The sequence below is a fragment of the Lithobates pipiens genome, unplaced genomic scaffold (assembly GCF_037356315.1).
Source record: "Lithobates pipiens isolate NorthernLeopardFrog02 unplaced genomic scaffold, aLitPip1_a1.2 Scaffold_47, whole genome shotgun sequence".
NCBI classification, from domain to species: Eukaryota; Metazoa; Chordata; class Amphibia; order Anura; family Ranidae; genus Lithobates; species Lithobates pipiens.
The window spans coordinates 4,706,144-4,730,972 of record NW_027507871.1 but is presented as its reverse complement, the minus strand read 5'-3'; the positions used below and the strand labels follow the sequence as shown (position 1 = coordinate 4,730,972).

Here is a 24,829-nt window from a genome sequence, read left to right as displayed (position 1 = left end):
CCCCCAGGTGAGAAGGGGTCCCTGTCCCCAGGGGAGGTGGGGGTCCCTGTCCCCACGTGAGAAAGGATCCCTGTCCCCAGGGGGATATGGAGGGGGTATGTAATAGTGTGTGCTAGCTGCCTATGCTGCCGCCGGCCATATGTAGAGGGGGCTGCATGGGCCCCCTGCATCACAGGGCCCAGTTGCGGTCGCGACTGCTGCACCCCCTATAGTTACGCCCCTGGGGCTTTATGATTTCCAAGGGTGGCCCTGGTCCTGTCAATACTCTGTCCTTTAGTGATGTGGAGGTCAGCAGGAGGAACCATTGAGCAATAGATAGATCAGGATACTGGAGATAAACACTTCTGGATGTTTCGGTATCTCATCAATTTTGGAGGACCATATTTCTTAAATGGATCAATGTTTGGTGACATGGGCATCAGGAAAGGGAAGCACTTATGGCAGGGTATTTGGGCAATTTTTAAAATTCATGGCAGTGTACCTTTAAAGAAACCCATCACCAGACCATTCAACACAATCTTTCCGGAAGATTATATGGGCATTTAATGTGTTTTTTGTATGTTATTCCCATGCAAAAACCTCTCTTTTGTAGACATCCCAAAGCCCTGTGTCAGGTCACCTTGAGGCGAGGTGACAGATGCACACCGTAGGGATCCGGAGTGCACCGCAAGGTTGTGGACCCTACGGCTGACTGCTGCAGACGGGGGACAAATCCCACTGGGGATAGAGTGTAAGATTCCCTGGGGCGCTGAGTCTAAGAGCCAGCAGGTGTTCACCAGCGCCTCCAGTGGTGAGGATGGACTTGGCTGCAACTGGCTCCAGGTCGCGACCCCCAGGGTCCCCCAGCTCACACCCACAGTAGGCAACAGGAGGATAGGGATGGTGAGGGACAAAGCCAAGGTCGGGCCACAAGCAGACAAGAATAGTCGGGTACACGCCAAAAGGTCAGGATCACAGGCAAACAGGGATAGTCAAGACACGCCAAGGTCAGTAACGGAAACAGTAGCAGAGCACACGGCAGGAACCAGGAAGCCAAACACACAAAGGATACACAATGGTTGATCAGCACTGAGGCCTGCAGTGCACAGGTTAATATAGGGCTCCCTGATAGGCCTGGGGTGGAGCCATGCTTAGAGGAGAGGTTATAAAAACCACCAGGTGGAAGTGGCTGGCTTCTTAGTCTGAAGACATGAGGGAAGGTAAGCAAACACAGGAAGATCACTGCATAACCATGACACCCTGAGACTGCTGGTGGGTTTTGCACTGCCGCCATCTTGAATTTTATGTCAACAGCCCCAGCAGACTCAGAGCTTTGACCCTCTATAATACACTGTAGGAGGGGGGTGGGAAGAGGAGATGGACCAGCACAGACAGTAATTAGACACTCCCAGAAAGGAGAGGACTATGACATGGGATGCAAGACATTTTGGCCAAAACAGATTTATCATATCACCTATACCTATCCTAACAGACAGACAATTTGAGTAAAGAACACGATGACGATACCTGGTGGAGAGACGGTGATCTCAACCTGGATGGGTTCCTCATTGGACACATGTGACACAACACAATTGTATTTATCAGGAGAGGCTCCAGACAGAGGCATGGACACCTGGAGCTGGTTGGTGAGACTGTATGTCCCATCGCTGTTCCTTCGATGGCTGGAGACGACCGGGGTAGCGTCTGTCAGTGGTGCCCCATTCAGCTGCCACTCCACTTCCACATCCAGAGGATAGTAGTGATCAGTGCGGCAGATCAGGGTTGGGACTGGATCTTCAACTAGAGAAAGCGTCACCTGAGGAGGTTCTGAGAAAAGAGAGACACAAGTGAGGTTCTTGTCCTAACAGAAGGACATATTTAGCATGGTGCCCCTACACAAGACCAATCTTTGGGCCTCCTCTACAATCGACTGCTGGCCATGTAAAACAGATAGTGCTAGATAGGAGTAAGTTGTGTACATGGCACTTAGAAGAGTCCCAGTACCCATCTAGTACAAATGTGCCCCTAGGTCCCACAAGGTTCTATTGTCTAGCTGGACAGTCTCTACACCAATGGTATATCTGCCCCTGGTCCCTCCTCCCCCATCAGGACCACAGATCTATACACTTCAAACAATGAGAGCACTGCGCCCTAAACCCACCCAGTTGTGTGAATTAAAGCGGTTCTTCACCCTAAAGGGGAAGTTCCGCTAGTATTATCCCTCCCCCCCTCCGGTGCCACAATCGGCACCTTTTGGGGGGGAGGGGGGGTGCAGTTACCTGGATAATCCAGGTAACTGCACCCACTTCCGGCCAGACCGCCGCAGACCCCCGCATCGCTCCGCCCCCCCCCCCCCCCCGTTGTGTTCTGGGAAACACACAGTTCCCAGAGACACAGCGGGAGACCATAAGAGAAGCGCAGCGCAACTCGCGCATGCGCAGTAGGGAACCGGGCAGTGAAGCCCTCATGCTTCACTTCCCGATTCCCTGACAGAGGATGGCGGCGGTGGCTGCAGCGAGACAAGCGATCGCTCGTCATCTGCCGCCGACATCGCTGGAACCTGGGACAGGTAAGTGTGATATTATTAAAAGTCAGCAGCTGCAATATTAGTAGCTGCTGGCTTTTAATATTTTTTTTTTTAGGTGCAGCTCCTCTTTAATATTGGCTGTTATCTTCCTGGTTCTCCTTCCAGCCAATCAGGAAGCAGGTCTTGGAATAAGCAACAGCCCTGGACTGAGGAGTAGCTGGAGCAAGGAGCAGCAGCCCTACCCCGAACCCTTGTCATTTGCCTCCTAAGTTAAGGAAGCCTCTAATTTCCACCTTACTGTCCATCTCCCGTGGGGGGGGGGGGGGACGTCGACGTTGGTTTTCTCAAAATTTTGAGCACCAGCCCCCACTACTACCCTGTTTCCCCGAAAATAAGACAGTGTCTTATATTAATTTTTGCTCCCAAAGATGTGCTAGGTCTTATTTTCAGGGGATGTCTTATTTTTCCATGAAGATGAATAGGGTACACATTTATTGATTCTGTCCCCTTCTGATCCTCCTGTGCCATTTTGATCCCCCCCCCCTCAAATCCACCCTGTGTCATTTTAAGTGAGTCCCCCTCCACCCACCTATGTGCCAGTGGATTATTTAGTCTCCCCCCCCTCCATCTTCACCAGACATCCCCACCCTTTACCAGACATCCCCCCCCTCCCCCACCTCAGTCACCCCTGTGTGTCTGTGGAGGCCAGATTCCACACAATGTGCCCGACTCCTGCCCAGCGCGACTCACTGTCTAATTGTGAGTCAGCCAGACTGCGTCAGGGAAGAGCAAGCAGCAGGCGGCAGAAGGTGACAGCTTGTGCTGGCGGCAGGACGGGCTCTCTGATGACGGGTGACGTCACTCGTCATTCAGAGAGCCAGCCGCAGCTCACTGATTTAAAGAGACCTCGCACCTACCTGCCTGAACAGCTCCGGCTGAGCTGCGGCCAATCAGTGAGCTGCGTGGCAGAGCCCACCGCTATGGTCCAGAAGAGTCAGACGCCTTATGGTAGCTTTATGGGCCTTTTTATCGGGGGATGTCTTATTACCGGGGGGATGCCTTATTATCGGGGGGTGCCTTATATATCTGCGAGAGGGAAACCTGATGGGAGGTCTTACTTTCGGAGGATGTCTTACTTTCGGGGAAACAGGGTAGTAGGTCAATCGGCTTCCAGAGTAAGTGTATCTAGCATGCATGTGTGATAAATGCATTAGACTGTGAACTCAATCATCAGGCAGGGAATGATGTCATCTCTTCTATATACTCTATAAAGAGACCTATTTATTATATGGTGGCTCTACATAAATCATAACTAGAACATTGTTATTAGGAGATTGGGGCAAATAATCATTGATCGTTCATGAAGCACAAGTGAGCATGGACCAGTCTTTCTTGGCACAATGTCTCCACCCGTGTCTCAAAATATCTACTGTATGTGCTGAGACCATGATGGTTGGCCAAGTTCATCACCACCCAACGATCCTTGCCAAGATGGAAGATTTATGCAAAATATCTGAAAAAAAATGCTTCATGATCCTGTTGGAAATTTTGAATACCGACCGTGGGGGAGGGGGGGGGGGACTGGTCTCCACGTTAGGAGCAAGTTAAATGTACAATTTTCATTTCAGTAAAACGTTTGCTAAATTGAAACATTTCAATGAAAGTCATTGGAGTCAATAGTAAGGGCCGGTTCACACAGCGAGGCGCGGCGAGGCGTCTCCGACTTGCCTCGCCGCGACCTGCGGGGACCTCAGCGGCGACTTGCAGAGGACTTCTGTATAGAAGTCAATGCAAGTCGCCCCCGAAGTCGCCCCGAAGTAGTACAGGAACCTTTTTTCTGAGTCGGAGCGACTCGAGTCGCTCCTCTCAGAATGGTTCCATTGTACAGAACGGGGGCGACTTGCGGGAGCGAGGCGAGGCGAGCCGTGTTGCCTCGCCTCGCCTCGCTGTGTGAACTGGCCCTAAAGCTTTGGAGCTTTAATGACTTCCTAGGTTATGGACACCCCTTTGACCCATCCTAGACCTGCTATTTTAGTTATGGTCTCCCCATGCTTGCCTGGGCTTCTTCTAGTGCTCAGGTTTTCTCACACATATCCCAAAAAAAATACTCTACTATAGTAGGTCAACTGGCTTCCAGAGCAAGCATATGTGGTAGAGACATTAGACTCAATCAGGGGCGTAACTATAGGGAATGCAGCAGTCGCGACCGCAACTCTGCCCTGTGCTGCAGGGGGCCCATGCAGCCCCCTCTACATATGGCCGGCAGCAGCATAGGCAGCTAGGGGTACCAGTGCACCATGCACACGGGTGGCTGGAGGTGGAGGGTGACTAGCAGAGCGGCCTACAGCTTGGTCATGGTGAGTGAGAGGACCCCATCCCCCACACACCATTACATACCCCCTCCATCTCCCCCTGGGGACAGGGACCCCTTCTCACCTGGGGGCAGTAACTTCATCTGCCCTGGAGAAAAGGACCTCATCTCTTCTGGGGACGGGGACCCCATCCTGCCTAGGGACAGCCCCCCAATGGGGCACCTAAAAAAAAACTAATAAAAAAAAAACTACTGATGCCAGTGGTGGAACTACAGGGCTCACAAAGGTCATACCTGTGACCACGCCCTGGAGTTCCACCGCCGGACTCGGAGGGAAGGGCCCTGGCTGGGGTTCAGGGGGGGCCGTTCATGGTTTCTTGCATCGGGGCCCTGAAGGTTCTAGTTACGCCACTGCACTCAATCAAAGGTCAAGGACTGATGTCATCGCTTCTATGGACTCTATACTGTAATTACCATTTTATTATGTGCTGGTTCTACATCAATGGTAACGTTGTTACTGGGCTGAAATCTTCCATGGATAAAATCTGCAGAAGTTTGGGAAGGATAATTATTGGTCCACCAAGCTATGTGTCTATACAATATAAATGTCGAATTTTAATTTTGCCAAAATGTTTGCAAAATCAAAACATTTCAATTAAAGTAATTGGAGTCAATAGTCAAGGTGGAGTCAGGACAGCTTTGTAAATGACTTCAGATACTGTGGAGTGTAAAGACATTTAAACGAAATCTCTCTAAAACTGAGCTATCAGTATCCCCCCCACCCCTCACCCGTGCCCCCCCCTCCATGACTTTTCCATCAAAATCAACAATGCAACCATCAGGCCCTCCCCCCACGCCAGGCTTCTCGGTGTAACCCTAGACTCTGACTTGTCATTGCAGCCCCAAGTCCAATCGTTGTCAAAAGTTTGTAGATTTCACCTCCGTAACATCTCTAAAATTTGCCCACCAAGATCCTCATTCACTCCCTCGTTATCTCTCGCCTTGACTATTGCAACTCCCTTCTCATTGGCCTGCCTCTCCATAGGCTCCTCCCCTCTTCAGTCTATCATGAATGCTGCTGCCAGACTTATCCACCTTACCAACCGCTCAGTGTCTGCCAACCCTCTCCTCCAATCCCTACACTGGCTCCCAATCAGTGTCTGCCAACCCTCTCCTCCAATCCCTACACTGGTCTCCAATCAGTGTCTGCCAACCCTCTCCTCCAATCCCTACACTGGTCTCCATTCAGTGTCTGCCAACCCTCCCCTCCAATCCCTACACTGGCTCCCAATCAGTGTCTGCCAACCCTCCCCTCCAATCCCTACACTGGCTCCCAATCAGTGTCTGCCAACCCTCTCCTTCAATCCCTACACTGGCTCCCTATCAGTGTCTGCCAACCCTCTCCTCCAATCCCTACACTGGCTCCCAATCAGTGTCTGCCAACCCTCTCCTTCAATCCCTACACTGGTCTCCATTCAGTATCTGCCAACCCTCTCCTCCAATCCTTAAACTGGCTCCCAATCAGTGTCTGCCAACTCTCTCCTCCAATCCCTACACTGGTCTCCATTCAGTGTCTGCCAACCCTCTCCTCCAATCCCTACACTGGTCTCCATTCAGTGTCTGCCAACCCTCTCCTCCAATCCTTAAACTGGCTCCCAATCAGTGTCTGCCAACCCTCTCCTCCAATCCCTAAACTGGCCTCCATTCAGTGTCTGCCAACCCTCCCCTCCAATCCCTACACTGGCTCCCAATCAGTGTCTGCCAACCCTCCCCTCCAATCCCTACACTGGCTCCCAATCAGTGTCTGCCAACCCTCTCCTTCAATCCCTACACTGGCTCCCTATCAGTGTCTGCCAACCCTCTCCTCCAATCCCTACACTGGCTCCCAATCAGTGTCTGCCAACCCTCTCCTTCAATCCCTACACTGGTCTCCATTCAGTATCTGCCAACCCTCTCCTCCAATCCTTAAACTGGCTCCCAATCAGTGTCTGCCAACTCTCTCCTCCAATCCCTACACTGGTCTCCATTCAGTGTCTGCCAACCCTCTCCTCCAATCCCTACACTGGTCTCCATTCAGTGTCTGCCAACCCTCTCCTCCAATCCTTAAACTGGCTCCCAATCAGTGTCTGCCAACCCTCTCCTCCAATCCCTAAACTGGCCTCCATTCAGTGTCTGCCAACCCTCTCCTCCAATCCCTACACTGGCTCCCAATCAGTGTCTGCCAACCCTCTTCTCCAATCCCTACACTGGTCTCCATTCACTGTCTGCCACCCCTCTCCTCCAATCCCTAAACTGGCCTCCATTCAGTGTTCGCCAGCTCTCTCCTCCAATCCCTACACTGGCCTTCATTCAGTGTCTGTCACCCCTCTCCTCCAATCCCTACACTGGTCTCCATTCAGTGTCTGCCAACCCTCTCCTCCAATCCCTACACTGGTCTCCATTCAGTGTCTGCCAACCCTCTCCTCCAATCCCTACCCTGGCTCCCAATCACCCAGCGAATTCAATTAAATTCAAAACACTAATCACAACATACAAAGCCATTCACAACTCTGCCCCGAGCTCCATCACCAATCTTGTCTCCAAATATCACCCAAACCGTCCTCTCTGATCTTCTCAAGACCTCCTACTCTCAAGCTCTCTCATCTCCAGGATTTCTCCAGAGCCTCTCCCATCTTCTGGAACTCACTACCTCCACCGGCCCGGCTATCCCTCTACTCTTGTGGCCTTCAGGCGATCCCTGAAAACTCATCTCTTCAGGGAAGCCGATCACGTCTCCAACTCATCTCCTACCATTTCCATCGGCTCATCCCCCACAGCTACGACCTTTTGTACCACCTGCCCCACCCTACTAGATTGTAAGCTCTTCTGAGCAGGGTCCTCTTAATCCTCTTGTATTGTAACTGTATTGTCTCCTTTAATTTTGTAAAGCGCTGCGTAAACTGTTGGCGCTATATAAATCCTGTATTATAATAATAATAATACAGTGCCTTGCGAAAGTATTCGGCCCCCTTGAACTTTTCAACCTTTTGCCACATTTCAGGCTTCAAACATAAAGATATAAAAATTTTATTTTTTGTGAAGAATCACCAACAAGTGGGACACAATTGTGAAGTGAAATGAAATCTATTGGATAATTTAAACTTTTTTAGCAAATAAAAAACTGAAAAGTGGTGCGTGCAAAATGATTCGGCCCCTTTACTTTCAGTGCAGCAAACTCACTCCAGAAGTTCAGCGAGGATCTCTGAATGATCCAATGTTGTCCTAAATGACTGATGGTGATAAATAGAATCCACCTGTGTGTAATCAAGTCTCTGTATAAATGCACCTGCTCTGTGATAGTCTCAGGGTTCTGTTGAAAGCGCAGAGAGCATCATGAAGACCAAGGAACACACCAGGCAGGTCCGTAATACTGTTGTGGAGAAGTTTAAAGCCGGATTTGGATACAAAAAGATTTCCCAAGCTTTAAACATCCCAAGGAGCACTGTGCAAGCGATCATTTTGAAATGGAAGGAGTATCAGACCACTGCAAATCTACCAAGACCTGGCCGTCCCTCTAAACTTTCAGCTCAGACAAGGAGAAGACTGATCAGAGATGCAGCCAAGAGGCCCATGATCACTCTGGATGAACTGCAGAGGACTACAGCTGAGGTGGGAGAGTCTGTCCATAGGACAACAATCAGTCGTACACTGCACAAATCTGCCCTTTATGGAAGAGTGGCAAGAAGAAAGCCATTTCTCAAAGATATCCATAAAAAGTCTCGTCTAAAGTTTGCCACAAGCCACCTGGGAGACACACCAAACATGTGGAAGAAGGTGCTCTGGTCACATGAAACCAAAATCCAACTTTTTGCCCACAATGCAAAACAATATGTTTGGCGTAAAAGCAACACAGCTCATCACCCTCAACACACCATCCCCACTGTCACACATGGTGGTGGCAGCATCATGGTTTGGGCTGCTTTTCTTCAGCAGGGACAGGGAAGATGGTTAAAATTGAGGGGAAGATGGATGCAGCCAAATACAGGACCATTCTGGATGAAAACCTGTTGGAGTCTGCAAAAGACCTGAAACTGGGACGGAGATTTATCTTCCAACAAGACAATGATCCCAAACATACAGCAAAATCTACAAAGGAATGGTTCACAAATAAACGTATCCAGGTGTTAGAATGGCCAAGTCAAAGTCCAGACCTGAATCCAATCGAGAATCTGTGGAAAGAGCTGAAAACTGCTGTTCACAAACGCTCTCCATCCAACCTCACTGAGCTCCAGCTGTTTTGCAAGGAAGAATGGGCAAGAATTTCAGTCTCTCGATGTGCAAAACTGATAGAGACATACCCCAAGCGACTTGCAGCTGTAATCGCAGCAAAAGGTGGCTCTACAAAGTATTAACGCAAGGGGGCCGAATCATTTTGCACGCCCCACTTTTCATTTTTTTATTAGTTAAAAAAGTTTTAAAAATCCAATAGATTTCGTTCCACTTCACAATTGTGTCCCACTTGTTGGTGATTCTTCACAAAAAATAAACATTTTATATCTTTATGTTTGAAGCCTGAAATGTGGCAAAAGGTTGAAAAGTTCAAGGGGGCCGAATACTTTCGCAAGGCACTGTAATAACAATCACCCAGTTGGAGCCATTATAATTGGATACACTGCTGTATGAACCCAGGGACTGTTCTACCAGTTGCACCCCTTGCATGCACCCAGGGCCAGGGATAAGGGGGGCACCACCGGTCCTCCTGTATGAGGCCCAGGCCAGCAGCGGGAATCAGATGTGAGCAAGGAAGGCGATCGGTGCAGCAAAGAGGGGGCAATTACTGGAAACGATCCCCTGTATGTCTCTCTCTGCAGCAGCTGAAAGCCGGCTTCTTCTCCTCACCCTTCCAATGGCTTTCAGCTACTGCAGAGAGCACCATACAGGGGATCGGTTCCAGTAATTGCCCCCTGGCACACCGCTCACCAATCCTGTGCACCATACATTTTCCCCTTCTGCCCAAATCCCCCTGTGTACCCCCAACCTCCCACCCCCGCAGTGCTGCTGGCCTCCTTCCTGTCCTTCCTCCTGGAAGCTGCAGGCACACAATAGGATCCTCCAGGATGGACAGTGGGTGAAGGGTCCGGTAAATGTCATATTTAACAGCTCCTTCCTTTCCTGAATGACCACAATGAGTGATCGGCACAGATTACTCACTACGTTCATTCATAACTGAAGCATAGTAAACTGTGTTTTTTTTTGCAACCCCCCTAGCCTCAGTGTATTACCTTTGATCTGCAGCTGGAGGATTTGCTGTAGGCGATGTGGCCCCAGGCTCACTGCACATATATAAGTGCCCTCATAATGCACAGTCAGTGGATATATGGTCAGTGATAGATCTTCCTTCCCTTCCTGGGCATTTTTTTCAACAGAGACACCGGAGTCTTCTTCTGGGTTTATCCTTTTCCCTTTGCCGTCCTTCTGCAGATGCCACTCCATGTCCACGCCTTCCACGTTCCCCCATACCTCACAGGTCAGCTTGGCTTCCGTGGAGATGGAGGCCCTTTGTGAAGGTGGACCGGAGGACACCAGGAGATCCCCTGAAGAGAGACATCACAAAATAAGTACAGAATGGCAGATGGAGGAGGGGAATAGGAAAGAGGAATTGGTAAAAAACAAAAGAAAAAATTGGGCTATGGACTTTTTAGGCACAGCACAACAACTGTCGTGAGGCCTTATTGTAGGCTCTACGTAGAATGGACTTGCTATATTCTCTGACCTTAAGGCGATCATGTAAAAGGTTTGCTTGAGCCTTAAATTCCTCTGTATGAGTACAGTTACGACGCAGTCTTACATACTGTGCGTTTGGGATGCTGCGTATCAAACCCTCCGGATGTGCACTGGCCTGCGTGTAAAAGTGGAAGCTAGACAACCCGTATGGTCTTTGAAAATCGTAAGATCAAGGAACGTAATCTGGGATGCATGACTGGAACCTGTAAAATTCAAATTAAATGAATTCTGATTGAGGGTTTGTACAAAAGAATTCAGTTTGTCCAAAGTATCTGTCCAAATGATGAATACATCGTCGATGTATCGCAGCCAGCATAATGCATGGCTGGTATTCATCGATAAGGCATCACTGGAAAAAATGTACCGTTCCCACCCCCCCAAGGTACAGGTTGGCATAGGCTGGTGCACAACACGTGCCCATAGCCACTCCCGGCACCTGGAGGTAGTGGGACTCTTGGAATACAAACACATTACGTGTTGATATGAATCTGAGGAGTTCAACAACAAATTCACCAAAATCCCAGCGATGGTGATCTTGTTCCCTTAGAAAGGTGCGTACAGCCCCGATGCCCTGCTTGTGAGGGATGCTGGAGTATAATACCTCCACATCCAGAGTCAAGAGCAGGGCATCAGGAGGTGTGACCATACCTTTAATGTGCTTGAGTAAATCCAGAGTGTCTCTAGTATAGGACGGTAACGCCAATACGTGTGGCATTAAAATGGAATCCACAAAGCGACTGGCATTCTCAGTTAAAGAACCGATGCCTGATACTATAGGCCCGCCCGGAGGGACAATAGAGTGTTTATGGGTTTTGGGTAAGGCGTAGAATGTTGCCATTCTAGGATTTTTCACATTCAAAAAATCATAAGTGTCTTTGTCAATGAGACCTTTTTGGTAAGCAGACCCAATAATTGCTAGGTATTCATTCCTAAACAATTGAATCTGTGTAGACGTAATCTGTTTGTACCATTCCCTGTTACAAAGTATCCTGTGTTCAAAAAAGTAATTTGTAGGGAACCTTCACACAAAAGACCTCAAGGAAAAGTGTAGGTTCTGTTGGACTTTTTAGGCAAAAGAAGAAGTTGTAAAAAACAATATATTCAAAAATATTATTTATTATTTAAAAAATAAAAAATAATAACATTTAAAATAAAAACTAAAAAGGAAAGGATTTATAAATACACATCAAGTCTCGCTTGATATCCTGTCAAGATTAATACAATCTACACATAATTCATATTCATTTCCATATATATCCAAAGATTAGCAGTTTGTACATTAATACAGGATGTAGAGGATATCAAGTATATAACTGAAACTTAAATATGTTCTGGTGCTCTTGATATCCTCTACATCCTGTATTAATGTACAAACTGATAATCTTTGGATATATATGGAAATGAATATGAATTATGTGTAGATTGTATTAATCTTGACAGGATATCAAGCGAGACTTGATGTGTATTTATAAATCTTTTCCTTTTTAGTTTTTATTTTAAATTTTATTATTTTTTATTTTTTAAATAATAAATAATATTTTTGAATATATTGTTTTTTACAACTTCTTCTTTTGCCTAAAAAGTCCAACAGAACCTACACTTTTCCTTGAGGTCTTTTGTGTGAAGGTTCTTCTCTTTCCCCCCTTCCCCCCTTCCCTACAAATTACTTTTTGAAGTTATGATTAGGACGTGGCAACTGGTTTTCTTGACCTTTTTAATGTATCCACTAGGGATGAGCCGAACACCCCCCCGGTTCGGTTCGTACCAGAACTTGCGAACGGACCCCAAATTCGTACGAACGTTAGAACCCCATTGAAGTCTATGGGACTCGAACGTTCGAAATTAAAAGTGCTAATTTTAACGGCTGATATGCAAGATACTGTCCTAAAAAGGGTTTGGGGACCTGGCTCCTGCCCCAGGGGACATGGGTCAATGCCTAAAATGTTTTTAAAAATGGCCGTTTTGGCGGGAGCACTGATTTTCATGAAGATTAAAGCGAAAAAAAAAGTGAAATATTCCTTTAAATATGGTGCCTGGGGGGTGTCTGTAGTATGCCTGTGAAGTGCCACGTGTTTCCCGTGTTTAGAACAGTCCCTGCACAAAATGACATTAAACGGAAATAACATCATTTAAAACTGCTTGCGGTTTTAATGTTATATCTGGTTCCTGCAATATGGTTGAAAATCATTGAGAAAATGGCATGGGTAGCCCCCCCTGCCCATTACCAGCCTATTTGGGTCTTGTACGGATATTAAGGGGAACCCCGTACCCATATTAAAAAAAGGAAATGCGTGGGGCCCCCAGGCCCTATATACTCAGAACAGCAGTATACAGGCGGTGCAAACAAGACAGGGACTGTGTAGGTTTGTTGTGTTAAGTTGAATCTGTTTGTAATTTTCAACTGGTACATTTTTAAAGTGTAGCTCCAGTCAAAAAAACTATTTTTTAAGCTTTTTGGAAAACATAGGGAAGGGTTATCACCCCTGTATAATTTGTTGTGCCGTCCGTCTTTTTCAGAGCACGCAGACAGCACACACAATCTCCTACCGCTGACTGCAAGCTCTATTTAAAACGAGCAAGAAATTTAGCTATATAGGTGGATATAGCGGTGTATACTGCGTTCAGAGCACGCAGACAGCACGCACTATCTCCTAAGGCCGCGTACACACGGGGCGGACTGTCTGGCCAACTAAGTCCGTCAGACAATCCGACAGACAGTCCGTCCTACTTTTGAATGAACGGACTTGACCACACACGATGAGCAGACAGTCCGCTGAAAGCGTGCGTGATGACGTGTACAGCACGTACGACGGGACTAGAAATACGGCGTCCAATAAACAGCAATGCAACCTTCGGCCGTGTAAATCCTTTCTGAGCATGCGCCATACTTAGTCCGTCCAACTTGCCTACTCACGAGCGGATTGTCCGCTGAAACCAAAGTTGGACAGACAATATTACGCAAATTCCGAAAGACTTAGTCCGCCAGACTGTCCGCTGAAAAAGTCCTCTGAAGCCCACACACGAGCGGACTGTCCGCTGAAACACGTTTCAGCGGACCAAGTCCGTCAGACAGTCCGCCCGTGTGTACGCGGCCTAACACTGACTGAAAGCTCTATTATAAAAGCTAGATATATCGCTAGATATATAGGTGAGGTGAATATAGCGGTGTATACTGCGGTCAGGGCACGCAGACAACAACCACTACAGAAGAGCAAGAACGGAAAATCGGCCGATAACGATCGGTGTGTACTGTGTTGAAGTTACACAGAACACCCACTAACTGCTACAGATGCCAACACACTACACAAGACCGCCGCGCTGGCGGCCTTATATAGTGTGGGGCGTGTACTACACAGCCTGAGCTATGATTGACCACAGGCATCCTGCCTGTGGCCAATCATGGCTCTCCTCACTGCCGGCGCTGTGATTGGCCAAGCATGGGGGGTCACAGTGCATGCTTGGCCAATCATGAGCCAGCAATGCACTGCGCCATCGCAGTGCATTGTGGGCCGTGAGCGCCACACGAATTTGGCGCAAACGGCCCATAACGTTCGGAATTCGCCGAACGGGCGAACAGCCGATGTTCGAGTCGAACACGAAGCTCATCCCTAGTATCCACAGACACCACCCTGTGATAGATACACACCCTCATTTAAAAAGTATCCTGTGTGCCATGGCAGTGTAAGAGTTGTTAGTCATGAGGACAATGTTTCCGCCCTTGTCGGCCGGCTTTATAACAAGGTCCTTGTGATTACGTAAATGTTGAATTGTTTGTAATTGTAGAGGAGTTAGATCGCTAGGTTTAGGGTTGAATGTCCTACGTTTTATGTCCTCAACCGCACTTTTTAAAAAAGCCCATATATTAGGGTTGGACATCAGATCCGGAAACCGCTGGTGATTTGGGCTTCAATTTCAGAGAGGGAAATTCAGTATGGTGGACAGGTATCGTATTTATCGGCGTATAACACGCACCCCAAGTTTAGGAGGGAAGTTTAAGGAAGCGGATGTCCTGTGTATCTCGGCGGCACTTGGTAGCCACTTCCGAAAGCCACGAGAATGGCGGAAAATAGCCGAGACCGGCCGAAAATAGCCCAAAGCTGCCGAGACCGGCCGAAAATAGTCGAGACCGGTCGAAAATAGCCCAAAGCTGCCGAGACCGGCCGAAAATAGTCGAGAGCGGCCAAAAATAGCCCAAAGCTGCCAAGACTGGCCAAAAATAGTCGGGAGCGGCCGAAAATAACCCAAAGCTGCCGAGACTGGCCGAAAATAGTCTAGAGCGGCCGAAAATAGCCCAAAGCTACCGAGAACAGCCAAAAATAGTAGAAAGCGGCTGAAAATAGCCCAAAGCTGCCGAGACCGGCCGAAAATAGACGAGAGCGGCCGAAAATAGCCCAAAGCTGGCGAAAACGGCCGAAAATAGTCGAGAGCGGCCAAAAATAGCCCAAAGCTGCCGAGACCTGCCGAAAATAGTCGAGAGCGGGCGAAAATAGCCCAAAGCTGGCGAAAAACGGCCGAAAATAGTCGAGAGCGGCCGAAAATAGCCCAAAGCTGCCGAGACCAGCCGAAAATAGTCTAGAGCGGCCGAAAATAGCCCAAAGCTGCCGAGAACAGCCAAAAATAGTAGAAAGCGGCCGAAAATAGCCCAAAGCTGCCGAGACCGGCCGAAAATAGTCGAGACCGGCCGAAAATAGCCCAAAGCTGCTGAGACCGGCCGAAAATAGTCAAGAGCGGCCGAAAATAGCCCAAAGCTGCCAAGACTGGCCAAAAATAGTCGAGAGCGGCCGAAAATAACCCAAAGCTGCCGAGACTGGCCGAAAATAGTCTAGAGCGGCCGAAAATAGCCCAAAGCTGCCGAGACCGGCCGAAAATAGACGAGAGCGGCTGAAAATAGCCCAAAGCTGCCGAGACCGGCCGAAAATAGACGAGAGCGGCCGAAAATAGCCCAAAGCTGGCGAAAACGGCCGAAAATAGTCGAGAGCGGCCAAAAATAGCCCAAAGCTGCCGAGACCGGCCGAAAATAGTCGAGAGCGGCCGAAAATAGTCCAAAGCTGGCGAAAAATGGCCGAAAATAGTCGAGAGCGGCCGAAAATAGCCCAAAGCTGCCGAGACCGGCCGAAAATAGTCTAGAGCGGCCGAAAATAGCCCAAAGCTGCCGAGAACAGCCAAAAATAGTAGAAAGCGGCCGAAAATAGCCCAAAGCTGCCGAGACCGGCCGAAAATAGTCGAGAGCGGCCGAAAATAGCCCAACGCTGCCAAGACTGGCCAAAAATAGTCGCGAGCGGCCGAAAATAACCCAAAGCTGCCGAGACTGGCCGAAAATAGTCTAGAGCGGCCGAAAATAGCCCAAAGCTGCCGAGAACAGCCAAAAATAGTAGAAAGCGGCTGAAAATAGCCCAAAGCTGCCGAGACCGGCCGAAAATAGACGAGAGCGGCCGAAAATAGCCCAAAGCTGCCGAGAACAGCCAAAAGTAGTAGAAAGCGGCTGAAAATAGCCCAAAGCTGCCGAGACCGGCCGAAAATAGACGAGAGCGGCCGAAAATAGCCCAAAGCTGGCGAAAACGGCCGAAAATAGTCGAGAGCGGCCAAAAATAGCCCAAAGCTGCCGAGACCGGCCGAAAATAGTCGAGAGTGGCCGAAAATAGCCCAAAGCTGGCAAAAAACGGCCGAAAATAGTCGAGAGCGGCCGAAAATAGCCCAAAGCTGCCGAGACCGGCCGAAAATAGTCTAGAGCGGCCGAAAATAGCCCAAAGCTGCCGAGAACAGCCAAAAATAGTAGAAAGCGGCCGAAAATAGCCCAAAGCTGCCGAGACCGGCCAAAAATAGTCGAGAGCAGCCGAGAATAACCCAAAGCTGCCGAGACTGGCCGAAAATAGTCTAGAGCGGCCGAAAATAGCCCAAAGCTGCCGAGAACAGCCAAAAATAGTAGAAAGCGGCTGAAAATAGCCCAAAGCTGCCGAGAACAGCCAAAAATAGTAGAAAGCGGCTGAAAATAGCCCAAAGCTGCCGAGAACAGCCAAAAATAGTAGAAAGCGGCTGAAAATAGCCCAAAGCTGCCGAGACCGGCCGAAAATAGACGAGAGCGGCCGAAAATAGCCCAAAGCTGCCGAGAACAGCCAAAAGTAGTAGAAAGCGGCTGAAAATAGCCCAAAGCTGCCGAGACCGGCCGAAAATAGACGAGAGCGGCCGAAAATAGCCCAAAGCTGCCGAGAACAGCCAAAAGTAGTAGAAAGCGGCTGAAAATAGCCCAAAGCTGCCGAGACCGGCCGAAAATAGACGAGAGCGGCCGAAAATAGCCCAAAGCTGGCGAAAAACGGCCGAAAATAGTCGAGAGCGGCTGAAAATAGCCCAAAGCTGCCGAGACCGGCCGAAAATAGTCGAGAGCGGTGGAAAATAGCCTAAAGCTGCCGAGAACGGCCGAAAATAGCCCAAAGCTGCCGAGACCGGCAGAAAAGGCAGAAGAGCTGACAATCGGCGGGGGATCGGCGTATAACACGCACCCACGATTTTCCCCTGATTTTAAGCCGATAAATGCGGTAGTTCGGTTTGATGGGTCATCTCTTCTATCGGTTCATTCTCTTCTAATAGTTATATTAAATCCCGGAGGGCTCGAAAGTCCTCCATCGTAAAGTTTTTTTTTTTTTTTTACTGATTCCGAGATCTGTTTGTCTTGTAAAGAGCGAAGGCGATCTCCATCAAACAAAAACGTATAAGTGAGATTACGTGAAAATAAGTAGAGGTCCTTGATGAGCTCGTATTTATCGATGTCCATAGAAGGGCAAACGCTCAGACCCAAACGTAGCACATCCAACTCTTGTGTGGTGAATGGGTAGGGGGTCAAATGAATGACATCCATGTTCGAGTCTATGTTGGTAGAGGAGTGTTCAGAAGGGTATCTGAAAATTTGGATTAGAATTGGAAGATTGCGAAATATCAAGTGTACTCTGTCGTGTGTACATTTGTTACTATGTAGCTGGTGGAAGAGGAGTGAATGCCTGATATGAACGTGGTGTCATGGTGACAACGACCACCATCTCTATAGAAAGAGAATGGGAGGCACCGGCACCGTTCACAGTGGTAATAGAAGTTGCTGTGGAGTTTTTCAATTGTACTTGAAGATTCAACATTGAAATAGCTTGAATGGCACTATCTCCCAAGTATTCCCCCTGTGAATGATTCATGTCCCCCCTGTGATTGTGAATTACCGTGTCCAGGTTTATGTAAAGTAAGTGTAGTATCTACTGTAGGAGGACGTTTCTTATTGTAAGGTCTGTGAGACCCACCACCAAGATCCCTCTTACGTGCCCCTGGATTGGTAGAATGAGGAGCGGGGTGACCTTTTTCTCGACATAAACTTTGAAGGAAAAAGAGTAGAGTCGGGTTCAGTATCGTCATCATTAGTGGAATAAGTGTAAACCCTTATTCTTGGCATTCAGAGGATTCGGCCTTCAATTTCCGTTGTATGATGCAGATTGCCAACGATAGGCGAAAACCTTCCATGAAGGCCAGTCTATCCTTGGACAATTTGTTGTGTTTCCTAAAAATAATATCACGAGGAAATTCTGGTTAAGTAGTCCTTAATCTCCTGCCAACGTTTTTTCATACAGAGTATGAGTCTTTAACCACTTGAGACCCGCGCTATAGCCAAATGACGGCTACAGCGCGGACCTCCTTTTCCGGGACTACGTCTATTGACGTAGTCCCGTGCACAAGCGCCCTGCGCGCCCCCTGAGGGTCGCGCGCGGCGCGCTCTGTGATCGGCGAGTCCATGAGACTCGCCTGATCACCGACCCGTGCAAGGGGTCGATCCCGACCCCTTATCACGTGATCAGCTGTCAGCCAATGACAGCTGATCATGTGACATAACGGAGCCGGTAATCGGTTATTATTCCTCCTCGCGCTGTCAGCACGAGGAGAAAAAAAAAAAAAGCCGATCACCGGCGGCCGTGATCGGGACATCAGTCCTGTTCACGGCCAGCCCTGCTAGTGCCCACCTGCCCCATGCAGTGCCAAATGTATTAAAAGTAAGTGCCCCCCGTCAGTGCCACCCAGCAGTGCCCATAGTGCCACCCAGCAGTGCCCACAGTGCCACCCAGCAGTGCCACCCAGCAGTGCCACCCAGCAGTGCCCACAATCTGCCTCAAAGGTGCTGCACCCCAGTGCCACATCCGTGCCCATCAGTGTCATCTACCAGTGCCCAGCAGTGCCGCCCATCAGTGCCCAGCAGTGCCACCTATCAGAGCCACCTATCAGTGCCACCTATCAGTGCCCATCAGTCCCATCTATCAGTGGTACCTATCAGTGCCCATCCGTGCCACCCATCCGTGCCACCCATCCGTGCCACCCATCCGTGCCCATCTTTGCCCATCAGTGCCGCCTTATCTGTGCCCATCAGTGCCGCCTTATCTGTGCCTATTAGTGCCGCCTTAACTATGCCTATCAGTGCCCACCAATGCAGCCCATCAGTGCCCACCAATGCTGCCCATCAGTGCCCACCAATGCAGCCCATCAGTGCCCACCAGTGCAGCCTATGAGTGCCGCCTCATCAGCGCACTTCAATGAAGGAGAAAAATGACCCGTTTGCAAAATTTTATAACAAACTATTACACATGATTTTTTTTTTGCATCTTTTTTTGTTTGTTTAGCAAAAAATAAAACTCCGAGCTGTAATTAAATACCACCAAAAGAAATCTCTATTTGTGGGGAAAAAATGATAAAAATTTCATTTGGGTACAGTGTTGTATGACCGCGTAATTGTCATTCAAAGTGCATCAGCGCTGAAAGCTGAAAATTGGTCTGGGCAGGAGGGGGGTTTAAGTGCCCAGTAAGCAAGTGGTTAAAGACTCATTAGTAGATTGTAGTAGTAAAATATCCTGATCTAGCGAATTTAGTTCCGATTGATGTTGCGTAATAAGTAATCTCATCAGATTAAAACCCCTTCCCGCCGAGCGTATGCAGATGTGCGTACTCGGCTTCCAGGGGGGGTATACCGGGATGATGCCCGCACCTGCAGGCATCATCCCGGTACCGTTTTTCACAGCGGACGATTGGCTATCCAGGTATAACAACCGAAGTGGCTAAAAGCCGCTCGGCTGTTATGCCGAAGGAGCGGGAGGGGACGTCCCCCCCCCCCCTCTCGCCGACCTCCCACCGCTGTTACCGGTGCTCCCGCTCAATCGGGAGCACCGATTCAAGATCCGGCGCCTCCGGCCTGCCGGGGAGGGAACTGGAATGACGCCGTAATCGGCTTCATTCCAGTCTCCTAATAGTAAACACGGAAGCGACGTCATGACGTCACTTCCTGTTTACTCGGCTGCCAATGGCGCCGGTTTAAAAAAAAAAAATATACGGTATTCAGAATCACCGTTTTCGGCAATCTGAATACATTGAAGTGTAAAGGAGGGGTGGGGGGTCTTCCCTCCATAAAGAGGACCTGTGAATGAATGAATGAATGAAATACTTGTATAGCGCACAATGCGAACTGAATCGCCACCTATTACTGTCACAAGGGATGTTTACATTCATTGTGACAGCAATAAAAGTGATCAAATTTTTATTTATTTTTTTTAAAACAATTTATTCATTTTAAAATAAATTAAAAAAAGAATAATTTTTGAAAGCGTCCGCCGTCCCCGCGAGCTCGCGAAGCAAAAAAAAACGCATACGGAAGTCGCGCCCGCATATGTAAACGGTGTTCAAATCACACATGTGAGGTATCGCCGCGATCGTCAGAGCGAGAGCGATAATTCTAGCACTAGACCTCCTCTGCAACGCTAACCTGGTAAAAAAAAAATGTAAGCGTCGCCTATTGAGATTTTTAGGTACCGTACTTTGTCGTCAATCCACGAGTGCGTGCGATTATAAAGTGTGACATGTTTGGTATCTATTTACTCGGCGTAACATTATCTTTTCACATTATGCAAAAAAATTGGGCTAATTTTACTGTTTCGTTTTTTTTTTTCAAAAAAATGAAAGTGTCCCTTTTCCCAAAAAGTTGCGTTAAAAACACCGCTGCGCAAATACCGTGTGACATAAAATATTGCAACAATCGCCGTTTTATTCTCTAGAGTCTCTGCTAAAAAAAATATATACATATATATATATATATATATATATACATATATACATATATATATATATATATATATATATATATATATATATAATGTTTGGGGGTTCCAAGTAATTTTCTAGCAAAAAATTATGGATTTTTAACTTGTAAACACCAAATGGCAAAAATAGGCTTAGTCATGAAAGGGTTAATACTATGCGATGTTAGAATATTTTCCCCGTGCTACTTTAAATTCAGGGGCGTTATTTTTCGCAGTGACGGAAAAAACTTGTATTCTCAAGCCCAAAGGGCTTATGTTCTTCGCGAATATATTTATTCAGAAATTCAATATGCCGATATAAATTAGCCTTCTTTTTGAGGAGACTGAAGATGGGTCATGGATGGGTCTTCCAGCATGACGATGACCCAAAACATACCACCAAGGCAACAAAGGAGTGGCTCAAGAAGAAGCACATGAAGGTCATGGAGTGGTCTAGCCAGTCTCCAGACCTATAGAAAATAGAAAAAAAAAAATCATGTTTTGTGAAGGGGATCAAATACTTATTTTACTCACTGAACTCCATTTATAACATTTGTATCATGTATTTTTTTTTTTTTCTGGATTTTTGGTTGATCTTCTGTCTCTATCATATAAAATACACCTCTGATAAAAGTGATAGACCCTTAATTTCTATGTACATAAGTGGGCAAAACTTACACAATCTGCAGGGGAGACGATCGTTATTTTGCCCTCAGTACTGCCAATCACTTGTATTGGTGACTATATGCGGCATTGATGGCCCCCCGCGGGCACCAGAAGGTTCCGGGGATTTTACCCCTCAGCACACAATACACAGAGCCTTAAAATGGTTGTAAAGGCTGCCGTCTTTTTTACCTTCATGCATTCTATGCATGAAGGTAAAAAAACCTTCACTATGCAGCAGGGGCGGACTGACCATTCAGCCACTCGGGCACTGCCCGAGGGCCCCAGGCCACTAGGGGGCCCCATCAGGGTTGCCAGCCTCAGTAAAACCAGGGACAGTATGTAAAAATCCTCTTCAGTACCTTCTTAGCCAATAGAAACATGTCTGTGTATACTTTGTGTACATGTATTTGTATACTGTGTGATTGTATACTGTGTGTGTGTGTTTTTGTATACTGTGTGGCCCCATAATCTCTGATTGCCTGGGGGCCCCATAATCTCCTATTGCCCAGGGGCCCCCATGAGTTGTCAGTCCGCCCCTGCTATGCAGCTCACGTCCCAGCCCCCGCCCCCCCATCACTTAACTGAGCCCACCCTGATCCAGCAATGCGCACAAGAGCGGCTGCTGTCCTGGCTCTCTGCCTCCTCATTGGCTCAGAGGCAGCAGCTGGCTTCCACTGCAGCCATTGAAGAGGGAGTGGGGGGGGGCGGGGCCAGGCCCCGCTGTGTGTGTCTATTGACGCAGCCAGCAAGACTGGAAAAGTACCCCTTCAGCATAATGTACATTGTGAGAAGCCCACAGTGTGCGGTGAAATCAGAATGAGCCATTTCAGTCCAGGAGAGGAGCCGGTACAACCGTGCACGACTGGAGGTCGGATTCAAAGAAGCTCATCTTATATTTCGCCTGCGGTTCTCAGGGGAGATCTGGAAAACATGGCCTGTTCTCATGCACGGACCCTTAAAAAAAAAAAAAGGTCAACATACTCCAATGAAAGTGGCTGAGCTAAAAATCCTGACGTCTTCTCACTGCAGGTTTTTTTTTTGGAAAATATCTCTCCCCCCCGCCACATGGGGGCGATCAGCTTGATCGCCCCTCCCGATAGGTGCGTTGCGTCACATGATACTCACCCGATAACCGTATGATACTCTTTTCATCCAGCGGCTTGTCTGGATCCACAGCGGGTTCCGCCTTGGTCACGAGGGCGATGTTGATCTCCGGCAGACGGATGTGGGCGATGAAGAACTGGGAGTAGAGCGGGGTGATCTCACATACGATCTCCTCTCCGTCGCATTCCACGTGAAGGAGGCGCTCCGCGAATGGCAGAGGGGGCAGATTCACTGATGGGGGAGGGAAGAAAAAAAAATACAACTTGTTAAAAGATGGAGAACACAAAACAATAAACCTTGGATGACAAGATAGATTTAGGGTGCCCAGTTTCTGGTAGATTCCTTACAATAAGGGGTAGAAAACGTTTTGTGGTGTAGATGTAACAAACATCCACACATTTAGAATGAAAATCACCGTATTCTCTCTAATACGTGTAGTTCCTATCTCATCCGCGCCACCTAGTGGCCAAAATGCATTTTTTTCCCATAAATACCTCAGTCAGGAAAAAATAACTCATTATGGCCACTAGGTGGCGCTGATAATATAGGAACATATTAGAGAGAAGACAGCGATTTTCTTTCTAAACTTTGTACACAGATTGCTTATTGTTTCTGTGGGTGTCATGTCTAAGGCTGGCCACACACATTAATATCTGATTGTACATTTATTTTATTTTTTTTGCAGTTAGTGTTGATTCCTTTAAAGTGTTTGTAAACCTCAGACGTGCAATAGAAACAAAGAACATCCCTCACTAGTGTGTACTTCTCTCAGTCCAGGGCACTGAGCGTCATTCCTGTCTGCTGCCTCCTCCCTTTGCTATCTGCACAAGTTTTCCTGACATTAAAAAGGTGACAGGGGAGGGATCTCCAGCACACAGCCTGTGATTAACAGCTCTGTTCCTGTGTTGCTGTGTGGAGGGGGGGGGGTGTGTCTCTTCCCTGCGAACAGCTCTCAGAGCTCCCCTCACTGGACTCTGCAGAGTGTAACTTCAGATCCCCGCCCCCTTTTCTCTGAACTCTCAGGCAAGCGGTATAACTTTAGTACTTTGAACGGATGTAAAGAAGACAGTGCTGTAGATAAACAGGTACAACTTATGTAGGAGGATTTGTTTCATCTCTGTGTATCACCTGAGGATAGATACTGCACTGGGGGACATAGACTGAGTGGAGGGAACCGCGCATTCGCCTAAGGTTCGCCAGTTCCTAAATGTCTTGCAGGACAATTTTATGGGTCAGATGGTAGACGCACCAACTAGAAACAAAGCGTTATTTGATCTACTGATTACCAACAATACAGACTTGAATACAGATGTAGAAATACAGGACAATTTAGGAAACAGCGATCACAGGTCAATTGGCTTCGGTATAAATCACACAAATAGGAAACATAAGGGGAATACCAAGACACTGAAATTCAAAAGAGCCAACTTCCCTAAACTACGAACTTTGCTAGAAGGCATAAATTGGGATAAAATCTTAGGAACAAAGAACGCGGAGGAGAGATGGGTTTGCTTTAAGAGAATATTAAATAAGGGCTTTAGCCAATGCATCCCATTGGGTAATAAATTTAAAAGAGCGAACAAAAGTCCTGGATGGCTTAACTCCAATGTAAAAATGCATATAAAAGCAAAGGAGAAGGCCTTCAAATAAAATAGGGTTGAGGGATCATCATCAGCATTCAGACTTTACAAAGAATGCAACAAGAAATGTAAGGGTGGCTAAGATAGAACATGAAAGACACATAGCGGAGGAGAGCAAACAAAATAATTTAAGTATGTAAACAGTAAAAAAGGGAGGACAGACCATATTGGCCCCATAAAGAATGAGGAAGGACATCTGGTTACAAAGGATGGGGATATGGTGAAGGTATTGAATTTATTCTTCTCCTCAGTCTTCACGAGGGTATCGGGGGGCTTCAGTAACCAAAACTGCAGTGTTTATCCTCATGACACATCACAGGAAGCACCTCCATGGTTAACAGAGGACAGAATTAGAATTAGACTTGGGAAACCTAACATTAATAAATCACCGGGACCAGATGACTTGCACCCGAGGGTACTTAGGGAACTCAGTCAAGTAATTGCCAGACTATTGTTCCTAATTTTTACTGACAGTCTACTGACTGGAATGGTACCAGCTGATTGGAGAAAAGCCAAAGTAGCACCAATATTTAAAAAAAGGGCCAAAATACATCCCTGGGAATTACAGACCAGTCAGCCTAACATCAATAGTATGTAAACTCTTGGAGGGGATGATAAGGGACTATATACAAGATTTTAGTAATGAGAACAGTATCATTAGCAATAATCAGCATGGATTCATGAAGAATCGTTCGTGCCAAACCAATCTACTAACTTTCTATGAGGAGGTGAGTTGCCATCTAGATAAAGG

General features: G+C 47.6%; 1 protein-coding gene across 1 annotated transcript in view; it reads right to left on the bottom strand.

The window, feature by feature from the left end:
- TAPBPL (TAP binding protein like) overlaps nt 1-24,829 on the bottom strand; it is a 50,443-nt gene that overhangs the window by 6,766 nt on the left and 18,848 nt on the right. The window contains exons 3-5 of the mRNA XM_077467131.1: nt 22,460-22,669; nt 10,079-10,390; nt 1,507-1,806 (exon numbers count right to left, since the gene is read on the bottom strand). Of these exons, the coding sequence (XP_077323257.1) occupies nt 1,507-1,806; nt 10,079-10,390; nt 22,460-22,669 (822 nt within the window). The remainder of the gene's footprint in view (nt 1-1,506; nt 1,807-10,078; nt 10,391-22,459; nt 22,670-24,829) is intronic.